The sequence below is a fragment of the Megalobrama amblycephala genome, linkage group LG12 (genome assembly GCF_018812025.1).
Source record: "Megalobrama amblycephala isolate DHTTF-2021 linkage group LG12, ASM1881202v1, whole genome shotgun sequence".
Classification (NCBI taxonomy): Eukaryota; Metazoa; Chordata; class Actinopteri; order Cypriniformes; family Xenocyprididae; genus Megalobrama; species Megalobrama amblycephala.
The window spans coordinates 39,769,366-39,790,153 of record NC_063055.1 but is presented as its reverse complement, the minus strand read 5'-3'; the positions used below and the strand labels follow the sequence as shown (position 1 = coordinate 39,790,153).

At 40.4% G+C, this 20,788-nt stretch overlaps 1 protein-coding gene across 5 annotated transcripts in view; it reads left to right on the top strand.

Annotated features, from left to right (window-relative positions):
- The window catches only part of mib2 (MIB E3 ubiquitin protein ligase 2), an 81,132-nt gene that overhangs the window by 55,989 nt on the left and 4,355 nt on the right, over window positions 1-20,788 (top strand). For all 5 annotated transcript variants that reach the window (XM_048211120.1, XM_048211121.1, XM_048211119.1 and 2 more), the window contains 7 exons: window positions 1,338-1,500; window positions 1,865-1,998; window positions 2,855-3,003; window positions 3,767-3,923; window positions 9,932-10,086; window positions 15,023-15,149; window positions 17,534-17,758. In XM_048211120.1, coding sequence (XP_048067077.1) covers window positions 1,338-1,500; window positions 1,865-1,998; window positions 2,855-3,003; window positions 3,767-3,923; window positions 9,932-10,086; window positions 15,023-15,149; window positions 17,534-17,758 — 1,110 coding nt within the window. The remainder of the gene's footprint in view (window positions 1-1,337; window positions 1,501-1,864; window positions 1,999-2,854; window positions 3,004-3,766; window positions 3,924-9,931; window positions 10,087-15,022; window positions 15,150-17,533; window positions 17,759-20,788) is intronic.

The window sequence follows — 20,788 nt, the reverse complement described above, 5'->3', positions numbered from 1 at the left end:
AACAAATGGATATGAAGAGTTCAGATGCAAAAGCCGCTAAATGAGATAATGAAATTGAGCGAATGCTCTCCGCACATAGTTATACGTTCATCAAATATTTTCGCTTTCAATCCACTAAATCCCATCATCAGCCCATTCAGAAATACAGTTCGTTGGCGGAAGCCGCTAAACGCCACTTCCCTCAGCAAAAGCCTTTAAGTTCACAGAAGTATCAATCGGAAGATGTGAATTGAATCATATGATTTCAAGCTGATTGACGGTGTGCGATTGAGGCTTTTGTTGATGGTTTTTGCAATGCAACTCTTCATATACAGAATAGAATAGTAAGTGTTAGTATTGATGGGTCCAGTGTTGACGAAAAAGATGGCTAAAGACTCGGCAACTCGGGATGAGTTAGACAGGTCATTCCACCAGCAGGGAACAGTCCAGGCAAAGGTCCGTGAAGGTGATTCTGTGCCTCTTTGGGATGGCACCACAAGGTGCCCTTCACTTGCATAATGCAAACTTCTGGAGGACACATAAGTCTGAAGTAGAGTTTAGGTATAGTGGTGCAGAGCCAGTGGTGGTTCTGTAGGCAAACATCAGAGCCTTGAATTTGATGCCAGCGGCAACATTGGCACTATTGGCAACCAGTGCATGAGCCACCCTTTGGCTTGTTAAAGACCACTCTTGCTGCTGCATTCTGGATCAGACGCAGAGGCTTGACAGTGCATGCTGGAAGGCCTGCCAAGACAGCATTAAAATAGTCTAGCCTGGATAGAAGAAGATTTCGGTCAAGGAGTTGTGTAGCATGCTCTGATATGAAGGGACTGATCTCCCTAATGTTGTATCAGGCAAATCTTCAGGACCAGGCAGTTCTAGCAATGTGGTCTGTAAAGCTCAACTGATCATCCATTACAACTCCAAGGTTTCTGGCTGTCCTGGATGGAGTTATGGTTGATGAACCTAGCTGAATGGAAAAGTTGTGATGAAGTGTTGGGTTGGCTGAGACCACAAGCAGTTGAGTTGAAGGTGAGGGTCCTTCATCCAGCAAGAAATGTCTGTCAGGCAGACTGAGATATGAGCATCTACCATCAGATCATCTGGCTGAAATGAGAGGTAGAGCTCTGTGTCATCTTTCTGAATGATTTCATAGTGATGACATGTAGATGGAGAAGAGAAGTGGTCCAAGCACCGAGCCCTGAGGCACCCCAGTAGATAGATATTGCGACTTAGACACCTCACCCCTCCACGACACCCTGAACGACCTACCTGAGAGGTTTTGTAAAGACACTGTTGTCTAAACCTCCATTTGTCAGCGTTTCGATGACTCTTCATTTGTGTGTGTTTATTCTCAGGCGTTGGGTCAGGTTGGGAAGGTTTTGAAAGTGTATGCAGACGGGGACCTGCGTGTGGCGTTTGGAGGTCAGACGTGGACCTTTAACCCCGCGTGTCTCTCCGCCCAACCTGGTGAGGTTGACGCCAATCTGATGACGGCTGAGAACTCCAGCGAATCAGGAAGTAAGAATTCACAGGAAGTGGAGCTCCTTACTCTCTTCATATAATTGCATCATGCCATACGATTCTTTTTTTTCCTTTCGTGTTTTTTTTCCCTAACCACGTCATCTGTTCTCGTCCACACTTTCCTGCATGAAACCAATGCTTGTTTTTCTCGTTTCAGCACCGTGTGTTTTTCGTGTCTCTCTCTCTCTCTCTCTGTTTTTCTCTCCTTCACATGCTGTGCCAGTTCTGGATTGTTTGTGTCTTGATGCATGGTGACATTTTGACTCATTCTGACTGGTTTTGAACTGTGGGACAGTGACACTTGGGCTCGTCGAATCCTTTCTGAATGCAGAGTTTAATTCTTTCCCTCTCTGTCATTCAGGTACGGTCATTTCAGTCCTGGAGAAGTTGCTGTCTCAGTCGACAGAGCAGGATCATCCAGGACGGCTGGTTATCGAGGCAGCGCATGGGAGTGCTGCTAAAGTGCGCGAACTGGTGCAAAAATACCCTGACAAGGTCAGTACTTCACAGCCTGAAAGAATTTAGTCGAAAGAAACTGGATTTTGTTTTCCGATGGGAGAGAATCTCTGGTCGTTTCAAGTTATTTCTGGCTCTGTCTGTCCAAAGGGTTATAGCCTTTCCCTTTATAAACGCTCAGCCCTCTAGAGACGGACTCAGCTGTTTATGTGTGTTTACGGGAAATGTGTCCTTATAATATGATATATTAAAAGTATATATTATATTATATTATATTATATTATATTATATTATATTATATTATATTATATTATATTATATTATATTAATTTTTACAGCATTTTCAAGTAAATTTCAATGATTCCAAGTTACAAAGATAATGTGTTTGACTTGCACTGTAAGTGACATGAACAAAACATAAATAATCACACATGTTTATTTGATCAAAAATACATTAAAAATTGTGAAATATAATTACAATTTAAAACATGTGAAAATATTGTAAAATATAATTTATTCCTGTGATCAAAGCTGAATTTTCAGCATCATTACTCCAGTCTTCAGTGTCACATGATCCTTTAGAAATCATTCTGATATGATGATTTGTTGCACAAGAAACTTTTATTTTTGGACACCATTTGAATGGTAGTGTAAGAAGGATTACAAAAAATATAATTTTATTCTGCAAGGATGCATGAAATCTATCAAAAGTGACAGTAAAGACATTTATAATGTTATAAAAGATTTCCATTTCAAATAAATGCTGTTCTTTTAATATTCATCAAAGAATAAAATGCTTTTTCAAATATATAAAGGTTGATTCAGATTGGTAGGTCGATGGGTCAAGTCTTTGCAGAAGTGTGTTTAAATGATGCCTGTGTGTGTCTGTGTTCAGGTGGATATAAAGAACCAGGGTAAGACCGCTCTGCAGGTTGCCGCCCATCAGGGGCACGTGGAGGTGGTCAAGGTTCTGCTTCAGGCCAACAGCAGCATTGAAACTAAAGATGAGGATGGAGACGCCGCTCTACACTACACAGCGTTCGGGTGAGCGCCAATGCGTATTCCTGCACTCCACTGTTGGTTATTACTGACAATTATAAAAAAAAGTTCCTATGTGTATTACCATGTATTAGATGCACATGGCAATGTAGTCTATTAGTTTGAAGCAGACTGAAGCATTTACATGACATTTTTTAACTTTTAAAGTACGTTAAGGCACTTTTATTCTCAGTGGTTCAGTGTCTTTAGGGTCCAGTGGTTGACAAAGTGATCATGATCATATGGCTGGTACATATTATTCTTATTATTTGTAGCTGTAGTTAAATCACTAGCCCCTCAGATGATATAAAGTTGATGCTCTGAAGTGTGAACTTGACCTTCAGGTTCCTGTCTAAAAGCCTCCTTAAAAGTGTGTTTAATCCTTAAAAACCTTGAACAAAACTACACAAGCTGTATGAAAATATAAGCAGTGTGTATAAACTTAACCACAGTGTGCTCTGAGCTTAATTTTTGGTCACTGGTTATTTTTGTTCAGTTTTGAGAGCATGAAAATTAAATTTTTGCTACTGTGTTAAATCAGCGCTTGATCTGCACTCTGAGCTGCAGCTCTATATGATGCGTTATCATTATCAGTGATTATTGTGATGACTATAGCATGTGTTGTGGCTCGTCACCAGAGCACAGTAGCAAATGCAGTTTTTTTTGGGGTATTGTATTTTATGCTTGGTCTGGTTTATCTCATGCAGTGTGTTCCTCTAACTCAGCTGTGTGTGTCTCTGACATGTGCTCTTGTTTGCCGTGTATGCAGGAATCAGGCAGAGATTGCGCGTTTGCTGCTCAGTAAAGGAGCCAGTGTGAACCTGCTGAATAACTCCATGTGTACGGCACTGCACATCGCTGTCAATAAGGGCTTCACGGATGTGGTGAGAGTGCTGACGGAGCACTCGGCAGACGTCAACCTGCAGGTCAGACATTACTCTTCACATAAACATATCAGTGCGGTTAAAGATGTGGATTAGTAATCTATTTTGAGTTTAATTGCTCCAATTTTTGTAATTGGATAATAGTGTGCAGTGTTTTTATTTTATTGGATATTAAAATATTAGTTGGATATAATATAATATGTTTGTTAATGGGGGATTTGTGAACACAGTAACTCCTTTAGATTTATTGTTTTTATGTTTATGTGAAGAATTGGGGCAAAAGGCCTCCAGTGGCATGTTGTTTCTGGTGTTTTTTTTTTTAATTACAATTATTATTTAATATTTTTATTAATTAAATGTTCATTTTGAACTTCTTCAGTATCAATTATAGCCTATAGGCCAGTTGAGCAGAATCATTCAATCTGAAATCATAGTCTGTTGATTGATTCTGGGTCAGTTTTTTTTTTTTTTTTTTTTTTGAAAGAAATTATTACTTTTATTCATCAAGGATGCATTTAATTGATCAAAAGTGACAGTTCACATGGATGTGACTATTGTCAAAGTTATAGTGCCACCAACTGGCATCAGAAAGTGTGTCACTTTCAAAATGCTTTGAATTTGCCCTCTTATTTTTCCCAATTTGCTTCAAACTTTGTCAGAATAATGTCAAGACACGGCAGATGTACACCTGTGAAAGGATTCTTGATTTCTTAAATACTGTTGCCATGGCAAAAAGCAAAAATGGATCAAAATTTAATATCCTTGTTTGGTCATTTTGATACTCTTAACATGCTTCAAATTGCATGAAACTCAGCACACACATCAGAGTTGTCAGCCAGTAGACATGGGCAAAGACTTGGAAACAGGCGGGGAGGTGGGAGGCTCATGCAAACAGATATTGGATATTTTGAACTGTGTTGCCATGATGAGATTAAATTAATGACAGAAAAGGGAAACAGGAAGAGTCTCATATTGTCTAAACAATAGAAAATGAAACAAATGTTAGGAAAAAGGAACACATTTTATTCTATTTTTCAATTAATGCAGTATGTACAAGTTAAAAATAGGCAGAATAGTGCTATTTGGTTAAAAGAATGAACTAATCAAATCAAATGTCATACATAGTATAACCACTAGAAGGCAGACATAATTAGGTATTACATTTAGATATATATTTAGACATTATCAAAGACTTGTCAGGATCGCCATTCACCAGTCACCATGCCTGTTTCCTCTACACACTCCATTTCCCATAATCCTCCCTGGTCATCACCTGCACACCCTTCTGCCATCATCCTCATCAACTCTCCATAAAAGCCAGCACCAGACACAGAGGCCTTAGCTGGTCTCGTCCTTACGATCTTGGACTGTTTCTTTGTTTATGTTTTGGACTGCCTGTAGTGCTAATCGCTACTTACCTGCATCTACTTACCTGTATCGTCTTCCTATACTCCATTCATCTGTGTTCCTGCTTCTCTGAATTCCAGTCTCCTCTATTATCGTCTGTTCTGCTCCTACAAAGATAAGAGACATTAATATCATCTTCAGCAATCATCAAGGTGTATGTGGTGCTACTTACCTGTTTGGACTGTTACATTCCTCATCCACTCCAGTCATTGATATTTACGACATTTGCCATCATCTCATTCACCCTGTTTGTTAATAAACTTTCTCATCATTGTACTCACCGTTCTCCTGAGTCTATGTTCTTTGACAGAAGACCAGACTAAACTCCGAAAGTTGAATCCCAACTTTTAACCAGAATGGCTCTCCCTATACAGTTGGTGTGTCCTTATCGCCTAAAGTCCCTTTATGTCCCGAGGTCAACCTCAGGGTTCCCATAACTAGAGCATGGGAGGTGGTATCCAACAGTGCTGACCTGATGCCAAAAGTTGTGGATCCTCCCTTCATGTCCATCCAGATAGCTTTGAAAAATGTTCTCCTCTCTGGTCCCTACATTCAGCGTCAGCATCAGCCATCAAGCCCATTCCAGCCCCAGGGTCAGTCTCAAGCCCACTTCAGTCACGAGTCCGCTCCATTCCATTCTGCTCCAAAGCCCTCTCCTTACTGTGAGTTCACTCTAGAAATCAGTCCAGTCTATGAGTCAGTCCAAGATTTAATTCCAGACCACGAGTCCGCTCCTGGGTCTACCCTAACCAATGAGTCAGCTCAAAAGCCTTCTCATGCTTCAGAGTTCAGCCTAGAGTCTGCTCAGTACACCGGACTCAGCCAAGAGCCCACCCAATTCCCTGAACTCTACAAGGAGCCTATTCTTTTCCCCGAATACAGTCAGGAGGAGGCTCCAGCCCCTGACCAGAGTCATATGCCAGCTCTTGTCCCAGAACTCAGCCCAATACCTGCTCTAACCCTAAAGTCAAGCCTAGAAGTCACAGCACTGCCTGTTATGGCACTCTGGGGTGTATTTGGGCAGTAAACACCTCCCTAGTTTTCCCCAAGAAAAGTGCTACCTGTCCACGGCCATGGAGGCCACCCAAGAGCAACTTGTTCTCCCAATCACGGCCATGGAGGCCGTCCCCGAGCCGCCAGCTCTCCCTGATGCAACAATGGCAGTCATACCCCAGTCTTATGTCTGTCAAGATGCGACCACGGAGGTCGTTCCTGAGTTCCCTGTTTTCTTAGATATGACCAAGAGGGTCCTCCCTGTACCGCCATTGGCTCCCTGAGCTACCTGCACCGCCATGGGCCCCTGAGCTACCTGCACCGCCATGGTGCCCTGAACTACCTGCACCGCCATGGTGCCCTGAACTACCTGCACCGCCATGGTGCCCTGAACTACCTGCACCGCCATGGGCCCCTGAGCTACCTGTATCACCATTGGCTCCCTGAGCTATCTGCACCGCCATGGGCCCCTGAACTACCTGCACCACCTGTACTCATTCATCTGTGTTCCTGCTTCCCTGGATTTCCCTCTACTCCATTATCATCTATTCCTCTCCTACAAAGATAAAATACACTAATATCATCATCTTCAGCCATCATCAAGGTGTGTGTGGTGCTACTTTGGATTGTTACATTCCTCATCCACTCTGGTCATTGTTATTTACTACATTTGCCATCATCTCATTCACCCCGAGTCTATATTCCGTGACAAGACTATCTGTCACAGTATAGAATTTTTTTTTTTTTTTTTGTCGTAAATTGATGTTGAATCTTCTGGCTCAACTAACAGGTAAAGTCTCTAACTTTTGTCTGCATTAAAGGATACGAAATCTCTCAGGCCTCATCTTTTTCTATCCGTTTGAATAACAAATTACAGGTTCATTTTTAAGACTATGACAATATAGTTTTATATAATTAGTTTAATAATTAAGTTAATAAAAATATAAAGCAAACTTAAGATAAATACTTTTGGACTTACAAAAGTTTGAAATGAAAATAACTTCACGCTCATTTGAAATTGACCTACGACGTCCTATGACATTATATATTTACCCGCTTTAAATGCATATTGCCTGTCATGCACAGTTTTCCTAAGGCCACGAGGGTGGTGGTGCAGGGGCTTGGGCCCGATGATTGCTGCTTGCAGCTATATTTATAGATGTAATTACAGAAATTAATTACATGCAGGTTTTTTTTATATCATATTAAATATAAGTACAATGTTAAAGCGTATGAACACAGTAAGTGCATTGTATTATCATTTAAATTAACCATTTGATACATAGTAGTTAAAGACACTTAATAAAAAGTAGGACCAGAACATCATATACATCTGTGACGACATGAGGGTGAGTAAATGATGAGAGAATAAATGATGATTTTAAGTCAGGTCAAGTCTCCAGCGCTTTATACAATACAGATAGTTTCAAAGTGGCTTAACAGTGATAACAGGAAAATGATTCAGTGACACAGAGTTCATTTCGGCTGTACAGCAGCTTTAAAAGAAAATAGTGTCATTGTTTAGCTGAAGTCAGTTCAGTGTTGATTCAGTTCTGTTGTATCATCAAATATTAAATTAGTTCATTTCATGTATAAAGCAGTTCTGCAGAAAACAGTGATGTCATCATCCCATAGTGTCAGTGCAGTCGGATCAATAATATTGTTGAATATTAAGTGTCCCCAACTAAGCAAGCCATAGGCGACAGTGGCAAGGAACCCAAACTCCATCAGCTGACAGAATGGAAAAAAAAAACCTTGGGAGAAACCAGGCTCAGTCAAGGGGCCAGTTGTCCTCCACCAACGAATGAACACTGTATGATTATGATTCAGGCTGCATCACAAGTCAGAAATCAGATTGTGGATCGGTAGCATTCAAACATTTCATCCAGTTCCTTTTGCTTGAAGATCGTATTCATCACGTCAGTATGGAGCCGAAGCTGGTCGTAGTGTCTGTGCAGAGGACTTGTCTGGTTCTTGTGGTCTTTGCTGAGGATCTGTACCGATGGCTGTCGTGTCAACGAGGCCTTCAGAGGGGATTGTCTTGTTGACAGGATCTCTGCTGATATGTTGTGGTCGTGTCTAGGTGCAGGCACCATCTGATCCGGATACGGCTGACTATGGTAACCTCGGGATAAACAGAGAGATTAATATTAGCATAGAATGCCATTCTTCTTGCGATGTAACAAGTACATCGGGTGTTATAGGAAGTGTTCCTGGCTCCAGTTGACTTAATTTATGCTGCCTAACAATCCTTTAATGGATGTGAATTATAGAACTGTGATGTGTTATGTGTAGACCAGGTTAAAGAGATGTTTTTTGTAGTCTAGATTTAAACTCTGTCTGCTTCCCGAACAAGGCTAGGAAGACTGTTAAAGAATTTGGGTGTTGAATAGGAAAAGGATTTACCACCTGCAGTTGATTTTGATATTTTAGGTATTATCAACTGGCCAGAAATTTGAGATTGCAATAGACATGAAGGATTATAATGCATTAAATGATTAGTTTAAAAAAACGGAACTGGCACCGCGTTCATTCCGTAAGTTGAATAGGGAAGGCGTAGGACATACAGCATAAGTGTTTTGAAGAATACGGAAAGCGGAAGCACTTGCAAGGCGATCATTTGTGTTTATAAAGCATATAAATTTACCTTTTTTTTTTTTTTTTTTTTTTTTTTTTTAAATGAGTGATAGTTTCTCTAGATAAACCCTTATTCCTCGTCTGGTATCGTTTAAAGCTCTTTGAAGCTGCACTGAAACTGTAATTTTGACCTTCATCCGTTTGGAGGCCATTGAAGTCCACTATAAGGAGATTAATCCTGGAATGTTTTAATTTCAAAAACCTTAATTTCTTTTCAACTGAAGAAAGAAAGGACATTTTTATCAGGAAAATTTTATTTGAAAGTGGACTAATCCGTTAAGAGCTTGCTCAGGTACTGGGGAGCTAAACCATTTAGTGCTTTGTAAGTAATTAGCAAGATTTTGAAATTTATACAATGTTTAATAGGGAGCCAATGCAGTGTTGACAGAACAGGGATAATATGGTCATACTTCCTGGTTCTAGTAAGAACTCTAGCTGCTGCTTTTTGGACGAGCTGGAGTTTGTTTATTAAGCGAGCAGGGCGACCACCCAGTAATCTAGCCTCGAGGTCATGAATGCATGAACTAACTGTTCCACATTTGTCATTGAGAGCATATGTTGTAGTTTAGATATATTTTTAAGATGGAAGAATGCAGTTTTACAGATGCTTGAAATGTGGCTTTCAAATGAAAGATTGGTATCAAAGAGCACAGCCAGGTTCCTAACTGACGACGAAGACTTAACAGAGCAGCCATCAAGTGTTAGACAGTATTCTAGGTTATTACGTGCAGAGGTTTTTGGTCAAATAATTAGAATCTCTCTCTCTCTTTTTTTAATAGAATTAAGTAGTAGGAAATTACTAGTCATCAAATTTTTTATATCATCTGTGCATTCCGGTAATTTAGTGAGCTGGTATGTTTTGTCATGGCGCAAAGAAATTTAGTTTTTTTTGTTGTTTTTTTAGTGAAAACAATCTCTCAAGAATATCTCCTAACTATTTTAGGGTGAAGTATCCCTTTAATGTTTGACTAACATTGTGATTTAAGTGATTTCTTTTTCTGTTCTTTTATCAGGATTCATATGGAGATACACCCTTACATGACGCCATTGCTAAAGACTTCAGGAGCATCATTGAGATTCTGACTGTGGTGCCCAATATCGATTTCACCCAGCAGAACAACCGCGGGTTTAACCTGCTGCACCACGCGGCTCTGAAGGGCAACAAACTGTGAGTGTCAAAGAGTAGCTGTTCTTCCTATTACACGTCACTGGAATCATGATTGGCCACGTTCTGTTCGGCAGATATTTTTGCACAATAACACTAAACTGCATATTTGACTGAATTTTCCTACATAGTTCTGCTAGTTACACGTCTCACAAATGCATAATTGTATAATTAGATAATTTACTTAAATCAGTATTTAACAAGGACCTATGATGCTTTTATGTTCATCTTTCTTTAGTGTGTAATGTTGCTGTTTGATCATGAAAACGGTCTCAAGTCCCTCCAGCAGGAGTTCTTCTCTATATCAGTGTCAGTGTTTCTGAACTCCATCTTGAGTTTCTTCACAATATTCCTCATTTAAATAATTCATACGCAGAATAAAGGGGCGGGGCCTGCTTGAGTTAGTTAGTAGTGTGTTGAAACTGGCGGTTATGGTAAGGGGCGGGACATTTCCCAAACACCAATCACAACACACTGCTGCAGCCGACCAATCAGAGCACATTGTGCTTTTCAGAAGGAGGGGCTTCATAGAGACAGGAACTAAACAGAGCGTTACTGACAGACTGGGAAGAGAGGAGCTGAACAATGGAGAATATGAGGAAAATAATCAACATTCAATCTAGTAGAGCACAAAAACAACATCAAGGGCATAAAATCAAAGGACATAATATGGTCTCTTTAAAAAAAAAAAGAAAGTTAAAATCATTGTGATTCTCATTATGTTGCTGAATCAGCAAAACCATAGCAAATTTACATCTCAGCACTACAAGTTCTCACCAGTTGATGGATAACTTTATCACGATCTAGAACATTCAAATCAAAAAGTCTACTAAAGAAAAAACATGCAAGGAAAAACTTGGCTAATGCATTAATAATGAATAATCAGGAATACATTTGTTACAGTATTTATTATTCTTTGTTCATAAAAATGCATCTGTTCATAGTTAGTTAACTGAGGTCCATTAAATAATGGTAACAGATGCAACTTTTGATTTTAATCATGTATTAGTAATGTAGAGATTAACATTAATTGAGAATAATAAATGCTTTAGAAGTATCGTTCATAGTGTTAACTAATGTTGACAAATGGAACCTTGTTCTAAAGTGTTTCCATTACATCTTTAAGCCATCCATAAAGACCCCTTGAAAACGGCTGGACGTTCCTGTGTTGACATATAGATGAACTGAAAGCCATGATCTGGGGTCACCTCGTTATTTGACCTCACTAACTGAGTTAGTGCTTGTAATAAGCTTGCGTTTGATACTCTTGGCATCTTGAGTGCGTCAGACAGGGGATGTTTCCTGATCCAGAACATGCTCTTGCTGGTAAACACGCACACGCTGGCTTGTACACATTTCCTCCGGTGTGACCCAGATTCTTTCATAACAGCGACACAGTTAACTTAAACAGCCACAGGGACACACGGCGGTCACATATTCTGCCTCCCGCTCATGCAGTCACACACAAGTAGGGCATGTTCCTGGATCTGGATACTTGTTGGTCCAGGAACAACATTTCTATGAACCAATCAGATTCAGGTTTCAGTTTAGGGTTAGATCTAAGTCTGGGTTAAAAACATTCTCATCAGCTAGGGCTGTCCAAATGTTTGGTCTGAGCGCACTTCCAAGTACATGTGCAATGTGAAAGCCAAGAGAAATTGATAGGTTTTGCTGTATCAATTTAATGTTATACCTTTTTAGACATGAATTTATGGCAGTAATTCACTGCACAAACAATTTGTGATCAGCACCAACAAGTTTGTAATCATTACATTTTTAAAGTTTTAATAGCACCAACATGTATTTAACGCGGTCTGTATCTGACTTTGTGCAGTTTATGAGGAAGAGGACGCGTCACGCTGTTCATACTGACTGTTCAGTCTAATTATTCCATAGTTTGAGGCTCAGCCTGTGACGTATGAGAGAATCTTCTCTTCTTTTGACGTTATACAAACACAGTTGATTGTTTTTCTTCGTAATAATGTAGTAAATTCTGAATGATGTGTGACGCTTTCATTAATGCCTTGTGGCCGTGATGGACTGATCCGTGTTCAGAGAAGTATATAAACACACTGGAGCCTTCAGCTGTCTCGTCCTCCTCGCTGTGATGGCTCTGACAGTTGTCATATGTGTCATTCTGAGTGTTGGCAGTGCCGCTCGGCTGTATATTAGCACGACCCCGGGCGACAGAGAGAGACTGCAGTCATTCATCTGATTGACACTTCATATTTACTCCTTATTCCCATAAGGCCTGTACTGTAGAAAAAACTTATTTGATCTTACTAGTGTAACGCGGCTGCTGCAGACGAGAGGCGTTGGATCCAAATACAGTAGAAATTTACTGAAACTGGAACAAGATAAACCCAGACACATGAACGTGAACAGACGCACACGATACAACCATACATTAGAAACGCTAGACAAGGAACATGAGAAAAACTGGGGTATTTAAGACAAGGGGTGATTGGCAAACAAGACACACATGGGAACAATCAAGAACAACTACAAAGGACTACAAAACATGACACAAGACAGGAAATAACACAAAAGTCCTTACACCTGTACAACTATAAAGTTTTCTGTACTCTTCTTAGTCTTCCATCTTTTTAATTTTGGCAGTAGGAGATATTTGGGGATTAATTGTTCTTTTATGTGTTTTTCAGTAAAGCGAAAGGCATGTTTAATGCTGAGTTATGCTGGACATTTAGAAGATAACTTTAACTCTTTATTGATTAATTATTTTAAAATCATTATGAAAATTTGTTTTTTCATTGTCATTAAAGGGTTAGTTCACCTAAAAATTTAATTTCTGTCATTAATTACTCTCCCTCATGTCGTTCCACACCCGTAAGACCTTCGTTCATCTTCAGAACACAAATTAAGATATTTTTAATGAAATCCGAGAGTCTGAATCACACATAGGTGGCAACGTCATTGCAACTTTTAAGGTCCAGAAAGGTATTAAAGACATCATTAAAACAGTCATGTGACTGCAGTGGATCAACCTTAATGTTATGAAGAGACGAGAATACTTTTTGTGCGCAAAAACAAAACAAAAATAATTACTTTATTCAACAATCTCTTCTCTTCCCTGTCAGTCTCTTACGCAGTTGACGTGGTAAACCAAAGACTATAGAATAACACAAGACGTGTCACTCGTATTGTTTTGAATGGGAGAAAGTGTAACGCGCAATATGGCGGAATAAGTCCCGCCTTCTAAATAAGAGCCAATCGCCGACTGGTAAAGTCATCGCGTCACTTCGGCCGTTAGAATCACCGGTTTCTATAGAAACAGTCAGACGCGCGCCTCCGAAGAGACGCGCATTTAGGTCTGCGCATGCGCATTAGCTTGATCCAGCCTGAAAAATACAGTTTTTTTTGTCATGATTCGAGCGTTTAGAAACTAAATTTATGAGTCGGTTGTTGTTAGATTTCATTGGTGATTTCAAATATGAAATTTAATCGTAAGGTTGGCGAACAGTTTTGGAGAATTTGATGTTTCCCCATTCAAAGAGATAGGGCATGATGCCCAGGATGCCCGAGAGGCGTTTCAAAGATGGCCGCCGAGTGAAATGACTTGTCTTAAAGGGACTTTGGGTAAACACAGTGCAGCGCCTCCAGGTTCTGCGTCAGAAAGCCGGTTCAGTATTGGAGTGAGTGTGTGTGTGTGTGTGTGTGTGTGTGTGTGTGTGTGTGTGTGTGTGTGTGTGTGTGTGTGTTTTGTTAGGAATCAAGGTCAGTAAGAGCAGACTGGTGACATGGCAGCCAATTAGACTGACACCTGGGAGCAGATGCACTTCCACGCATACACAGTATAATCTGCTCTAATGTAGATCTGCTGAATCCTGCCCGACATCACGACACACACTTCTAAACACAGCTGATCTACCACACACACACACACACACTCACAGGAGGAGCCGGGGTTTTGCTTTTTTGACCTTCTAAACACCCTCTTTTGAATACATGACGCTAAACCGTATAATTGACTGTTGTCCTTGGCTAGATTCCCTCCGTAACTGTTCTAGTTTTATGTCTCTTATGTCACATTGTGCTCTACTTCTCTTAAAAGGAAATCAGGTTACACTTTATTTTGATGGTCCACTTTAGACATTTTAGTACTAACTATAAGTAACTTTACAGCTACATGTCAACTAACTCTCATTAGAGTATTAGTAGACTTATAGTCAGGAGAATGTCTAATCGAAATAAAGTGTCACCTAAAATAATTTACATTCAGATCAACAGTTGTTGAACCAGTGTCTGTCAGCCAGTTGTTAACACTAGAAAATACATGGTAACACTTTACAAAAAGATCCCATTAGTTAACATTCGTTAATCCATTAACTAACAATGAGCAACATACATTTGTTACAGTATTTATTAATCTTTGTTAAAGGGATAGTTCACCTAAAAATGAATTGAGTTGTTCCAAACCTGTATAAATTTCTTTGTTCTGTTATATACAAATGAAGATGTTTGGAAGAATGTTTGCAGCAGAGCAGATCTCGCCCCCGTTGACTAAATGCTAAAATGCAAAGAAATTTATACAGGTTTTGAACAACTTTAGGGGGAGTAAATGATGTCAAAATTTTCATTTTTTGGTTCAACTATCCCTTTAACATTATTAAATAACAAATACAGCTGTTCATTGTTAGTTCTGGTGATAATAATATTAACTTTTGTTTTTAATCATGTATTAGTAAATGTTGAAATTACCATTAAATAAGATGAATAAATGCTTGAAAGGTATTATTCATTGTTAGTTCATGTTAACTTTAACTAATATTAAGCCCAACGGTGTTCCTGGTGTCTGAAAACACATTTAGATGTAAAATGTGACGTCTAAGCTTCTTCAGTCCTCTAATAGCTCTGGATTCCCATTTCTGACTCTGTGGCTGTCATTTGATAATCTCTGTGTTTGTTTGTGTGCCTCCAGCGCGACGGAGATGATCTTGGCTCGAGCGCGACAGCTGGCTGACGTTAAGAAGGAAGATGGTTTCTCTGCGCTGCATCTGGCCGCCCTGAACAACCACCGTGATGTGGCTGAGATTCTCCTCAAAGAGGTGAGAGAGGTTCACCTCAGAAAACACTGCAGTTTGTGAACACATGGGAAAAATGCATATACAGTCAGACACTTACTGTGAAAAGCTGAAAGCAAATGTTTTGACAGTATGACAATAATACTCGAACATTACACAAGTTCTAGTAAATCACTCACCAAACCTGTCAAAGAAAGCAAGCCAAATGATTTAATTTATTAGAATACAGGAAGTGTGCATATTGTGTTGATACTAGTAAAATCTATATGTTGCATAATGTGTTAAATAGCGTTCTTAGTCTTATTTTGACAGGCCCAGACAAAAGCTACAGGAGTTTACATTAAATTAAAATAAAACGTGCATAATGCAGGAATTATAAACAAGCCTGAAATGCAGTGGGACTCTTATTTTGAAATGTCTATGCTGTACTATCAGCTGCTCATTCAAAAAGATGAGGGAGATCAAATCTGCACTCTACAGTATAAAAACCATGAGCTAAACATTGTCATAATTCATCAACAGTAAATCATAAACTGTGAGCAGCGGTGCCATGTTTTTACTCAGAAACATGCAGCACTTTAATTAAATCAAGTTTATTAATCACATTAGGCTGTATTGCAATTCCTGTTTCTCATCCCCAGATTTACGACCTTTTAAAATAAATATTTTAGACTTTTTATGATCTTAAGTTTCATAAAACTGAGGACCTGCAGGGACGTTTTAAGTCTCAGTGCTCCTAAATACATTTACAGTTCACACACATCTCTTTTTAGATGTAAAAGCGAGTAAAGCCTTGTGGAAGAGTATCAGTGTAAACACCTTTTTCTTTCATTTTCATTGTGTTAAAGCCACAGATGAGTTTTCAGTGACTGCAGGGCTTGTTAAATCACTATTGTGTGACATCATGGCTGTTATAATAGCTTTATTTATAAGCACTAACTTGAACGACAGTCAACCCTCACTTTCTGTCCTCCGTGTTTTGAGTTTGTAATACAATATTGGATGAACTGAGCTTACTGCCATCTGGTGGCTGGTGCAGGGTTTGTACAGTCATCAAAAACCTGGACAAAGTCATGGAATTTTAAAATAGCAATTTCCAGGCCTGGAAAAGTTGTGGGAAAATAAATAAACCCAGAAAGTTTTGGAAAAGTCACGGAAATTTGTTTCACAAATATCTGAATAATAGAATATGTTTGCGTGTCCTTCTTTCTTTTTCGGACCACAAAATGAGAATTTTTAACAAATGTCTCACTCGCACGCGTCCATATAATGGCAGTGAATAGCGAACAGCATCAAACTTTCTTAAGAGGACGCAAAAGTATCACAGAATGTTCCCATGTGACACGTGTTTTCCACATGTTCTGGGGGTTTGGTGAAAAACAAACAGAAATTGAATGTATTATTTAATGAAAATCCTGCCGTTGGTCTTCTGTGCTCAACTGTGTTCATGAGACTATTAGTGCCGCAGTTCACTCTGACTCTGACTCAAAATGAACAAAAACATGACATGAAATAAACCACCTAGAAATCCCAAAGTATCTGTGTACAAGTCAAATATCACTGCACCAGAACTTTAAAGGGATAGTTCACCCAAAATGAAAATTGTCCCGTGATTTACTCACCCTCAAGCCATCCTTGGTGTATATGACTCTCTTCTTTCAGACCATCACAACCCGAGTTATATTAAAATATCCTGCTTCTTCCAAGGTTTATAATGGGAGTGAATGGTACCTGAGATTTTGAATCCCAAAAAAGCTCATCCATCCATCATAACAGTAATCCATACGACTCCAGGGGGTTAATAAAGGCCTTCTGAAGAAAAGTGATGGGTTTTTGTCAAAAAAAAAAAAAAATATATATATATATATATACTTTATAAACTATAATCACTAGCTTCCGGTAACGGATGTACGCAAGTCTAGTTCCGGCAGAAGAGTGACCTCTGACCCGACACATGCATAAAAACATAGATTGGTCTAATTTGATGCTGAAAAGTAAGACTGATTACCTGTAACTAACTGCTAGTTGGTCATAGTTCTTAAAACACAGACTTAACAAAATGTTTATGCAACTGGCTGCAGAGTGAGTAAATGATGACTTAATTTTCATTTTAAGGTGAATTGACCCTTTAAAGCAGAAAAAATAAAAGGGTCACACTTTAGTTCAGGGTCCATTTTTCACTATTAACTACAACCAATAAGAGTATTCCCAGGATGCAAGTTTCGAATGGTTTATAATACTGTGATTTACTGTATTCAGAGGGCTGATGATAATTTTAGACACAATTAATCTAATGGCACAATTTATATTCAGTTTATGTCTGCAAAAATATAAACAGAAGCCTTTAAATCAAAACATTTTTAAGGTTATGAGAGAAACAAATTTTTGTGTAACTCTTTTCCTTGAAGGGTCGCTGTGACATCAACATCCGCAACAATCGGAATCAGACGCCGCTCCAGCTGGCCGTGACTCAGGGTCACGTGGCTCTAGTGGCCCTGCTGGTGACGGAGGGGGCAGACGTCAACGCAGAGGATGAGGACGGAGACACGGCCATGCACACGGCTCTCAGCCGCCAGCAGCTGGCCACCGTCATGAGCAGCGGGGAGGGCGAGGGCGCCGTGCTGTACGGCCGGGTAAGATCAGGAGGGCCACAGTAACAACACTTCAGCAGTCACTACCAATACCTGTCAAATTTCACCATTCTTGATACCAAGTTCAGTAACATAGCAAAAGGTAACGATTACCTAACAAGACACGACGTGACGCCGCGACACGTGAAAAAAGGCATTTTTTCATTGTTAATCAGAGGTTTTTCTGATCCAGCCGATTCTCACACACACATTTTAGAAACGGTTTCCATTTCTGGAAGAACAACATACACAAGTATGACAATGATAATCTCAGGGACTGATTATGTGCTTTATTTAATGTTTAAATAATTTAATGTGAGTTCAAATATCATTTTGTGTGACCTTTATAGCCATACTGAAAGCGACAATGGATAATTCCAGGAAACAAGAATGTTCAAACCGTGAACTCCGTATCTCTATGACAAAGATTATTTCAGTCACTCAGTATGTATTATTAATCATGTTAAAATGGAGTAATATTTATGAATTTGATTATGCACTATTTGGTTGCGAGTGCAGTGTGCATGCAGAGAGACTCCGCCCCACACGCTCTTCTGATTGGCTGTAAGCTTTGATTGATTTGTTTGCGAGTGCAGTGCGTTTGCAGAGAGACTCCGCCCACACGCTCTTCTGATTGGCTGTAAGCTTTGATTGATTTGTTTGCGAGTGCAGTGCGTTTGCAGAGAGACTCCGCCCACACGCTCTTCTGATTGGCTGTAAGCTTTGATTGATTTGTTTGCGAGTGCAGTGCGTTTGCAGAGAGACTCCGCCCACACGCTCTTCTGATTGGCTGTAAACTTTGATCGATTTGTTTGCGAGTGCAGTGCAATTGCAGAGAGACTCCGCCCACACGCTCTTCTGATTGGCTGTAAACTTTGATCGATTTGTTTGCGAGTGCAGTGCGTTTGCAGAGAGACTCCGCCCACACGCTCTTCTGATTGGCTGTAAGCTTTGATTGATTTGTTTGCGAGTGCAGTGCGTTTGCAGAGAGACTCCGCCCACACGCTCTTCTGATTGGCTGTAAACTTTGATCGATTTGTTTGCGAGTGCAGTGCGTTTGCAGAGAGACTCCGCCCACACGCTCTTCTGATTGGCTGTAAGCTTTGATCGATTTGTTTGCAAGTGCAGTGTGTTTGCAGAGAGACTCCGCCCACACACTCTTCTGATTGGCTGTAAGCTTTGATCGTTTTTTTTTTGTGAATGCAGTGTTTGCAGAGAGACTCCGCCCACACGCTCTTCTGATTGGCTGTAAACTTTGATTGATTTGTTTGCGAGTGCAGTGCGTTTGCAGAGAGACTCCGCCCACACGCTCTTCTGATTGGCTGTAAGCTTTGATCGATTTGTTTGCGAGTGCAGTGCGTTTGCAGAGAGACTCCGCCCACACGCTCTTCTGATTGGCTGTAAGCTTTGATCGATTTGTTTGCAAGTGCAGTGCGTTTGCAGAGAGACTCCGCCCACACGCTCTTCTGATTGGCTGTAAGCTTTGATCGATTTGTTTGCAAGTGCAGTGTGTTTGCAGAGAGACTCCGCCCACACACTCTTCTGATTGGCTGTAAACTTTGATCGTTTTTTTTTTGTGAATGCAGTGTTTGCAGAGAGACTCCGCCCACACGCTCTTCTGATTGGCTGTAAGCTTTGATCGATTTGTTTGCGAGTGCAGTGCGTTTGCAGAGAGACTCCGCCCACACGCTCTTCTGATTGGCTGTAAGCTTTGATCGATTTGTTTGCAAGTGCAGTGCGTTTGCAGAGAGACTCCGCCCACACGCTCTTCTGATTGGCTGTAAGCTTTGATCGATTTGTTTGCGAGTGCAGTGCGTTTGCAGAGAGACTCCGCCCACACGCTCTTCTGATTGGCTGTAAACTTTGATTGATTTGTTTGCGAGTGCAGTGCGTTTGCAGAGAGACTCCGCCCACACGCTCTTCTGATTGGCTGTAAGCTTTGATCGATTTGTTTGCGAGTGCAGTGCGTTTGCAGAGAGACTCCACCCACACGCTCTTCTGATTGGCTGTAAACTTTGAACGATTTGTTTGCGAGTGCAGTGCGTTTGCAGAGAGACTCCGCCCACACGCTCTTCTGATTGGCTGTAAGCTTTGATCGATTTGTTTGCGAGTGCAGTGCGTTTGCAGAGAGACTCCGCCCACACGCTCTTCTGATTGGCTGTAAACTTTGATTGATTTGTTTGCGAGTGCAGTGCGTTTGCAGAGAGACTCCGCCCACACGCTCTTCTGATTGGCTGTAAGCTTTGATCGATTTGTTTGCGAGTGCAGTGCGTTTGCAGAGAGACTCCACCCACACGCTCTTCTGATTGGCTGTAAACTTTGATTGATTTGTTTGCGAGTGCAGTGCGTTTGCAGAGAGACTCCGCCCACACGCTCTTCTGATTGGCTGTAAGCTTTGATCGATTTGTTTGCGAGTGCAGTGCGTTTGCAGAGAGACTCCGCCCACACGCTCTTCTGATTGGCTGTAAACTTTGATTGATTTGTTTGCGAGTGCAGTGCGTTGGCAGAGAGACTCCGCCCACACGCTCTTCTGATTGGCTGTAAGCTTTGATTGATTTGTTTGCGAGTGCAGTGCGTTTGCAGAGAGACTCCGCCCACACGCTCTTCTGATTGGCTGTAAGCTTTGATCGTTTTTTTTTTTGTGAATGCAGTGTTTGCAGAGAGACTCCGCCCACACGCTCTTCTGATTGGCTGTGATTTCTGAATGATTTTGTCACGTCTCACAGTCGTGTCTAGTATGGATAGACAAACCGCTTGTCCTTCAAATCTTATCACTTATCTTATCTGGTTTGGACACGGTGTTACGTTTCATTATTTTTTTATTTAACTATTTGAAAATCAAAAATATTAAATGACGCAAACAAAGAAACACATGACAGGTAACAGAACAAGTGCAAGACTTAATTTTTTGTTCCGTCTGTTCGCAACATCGCAATTTCAAATTCAATCCCGAATTTAATACGGTTGTCACTCCCAAAACTCCCACAAATTATGAATGGCGTGAGCTGAGCAGAGCTCAGATATTATTGAGCA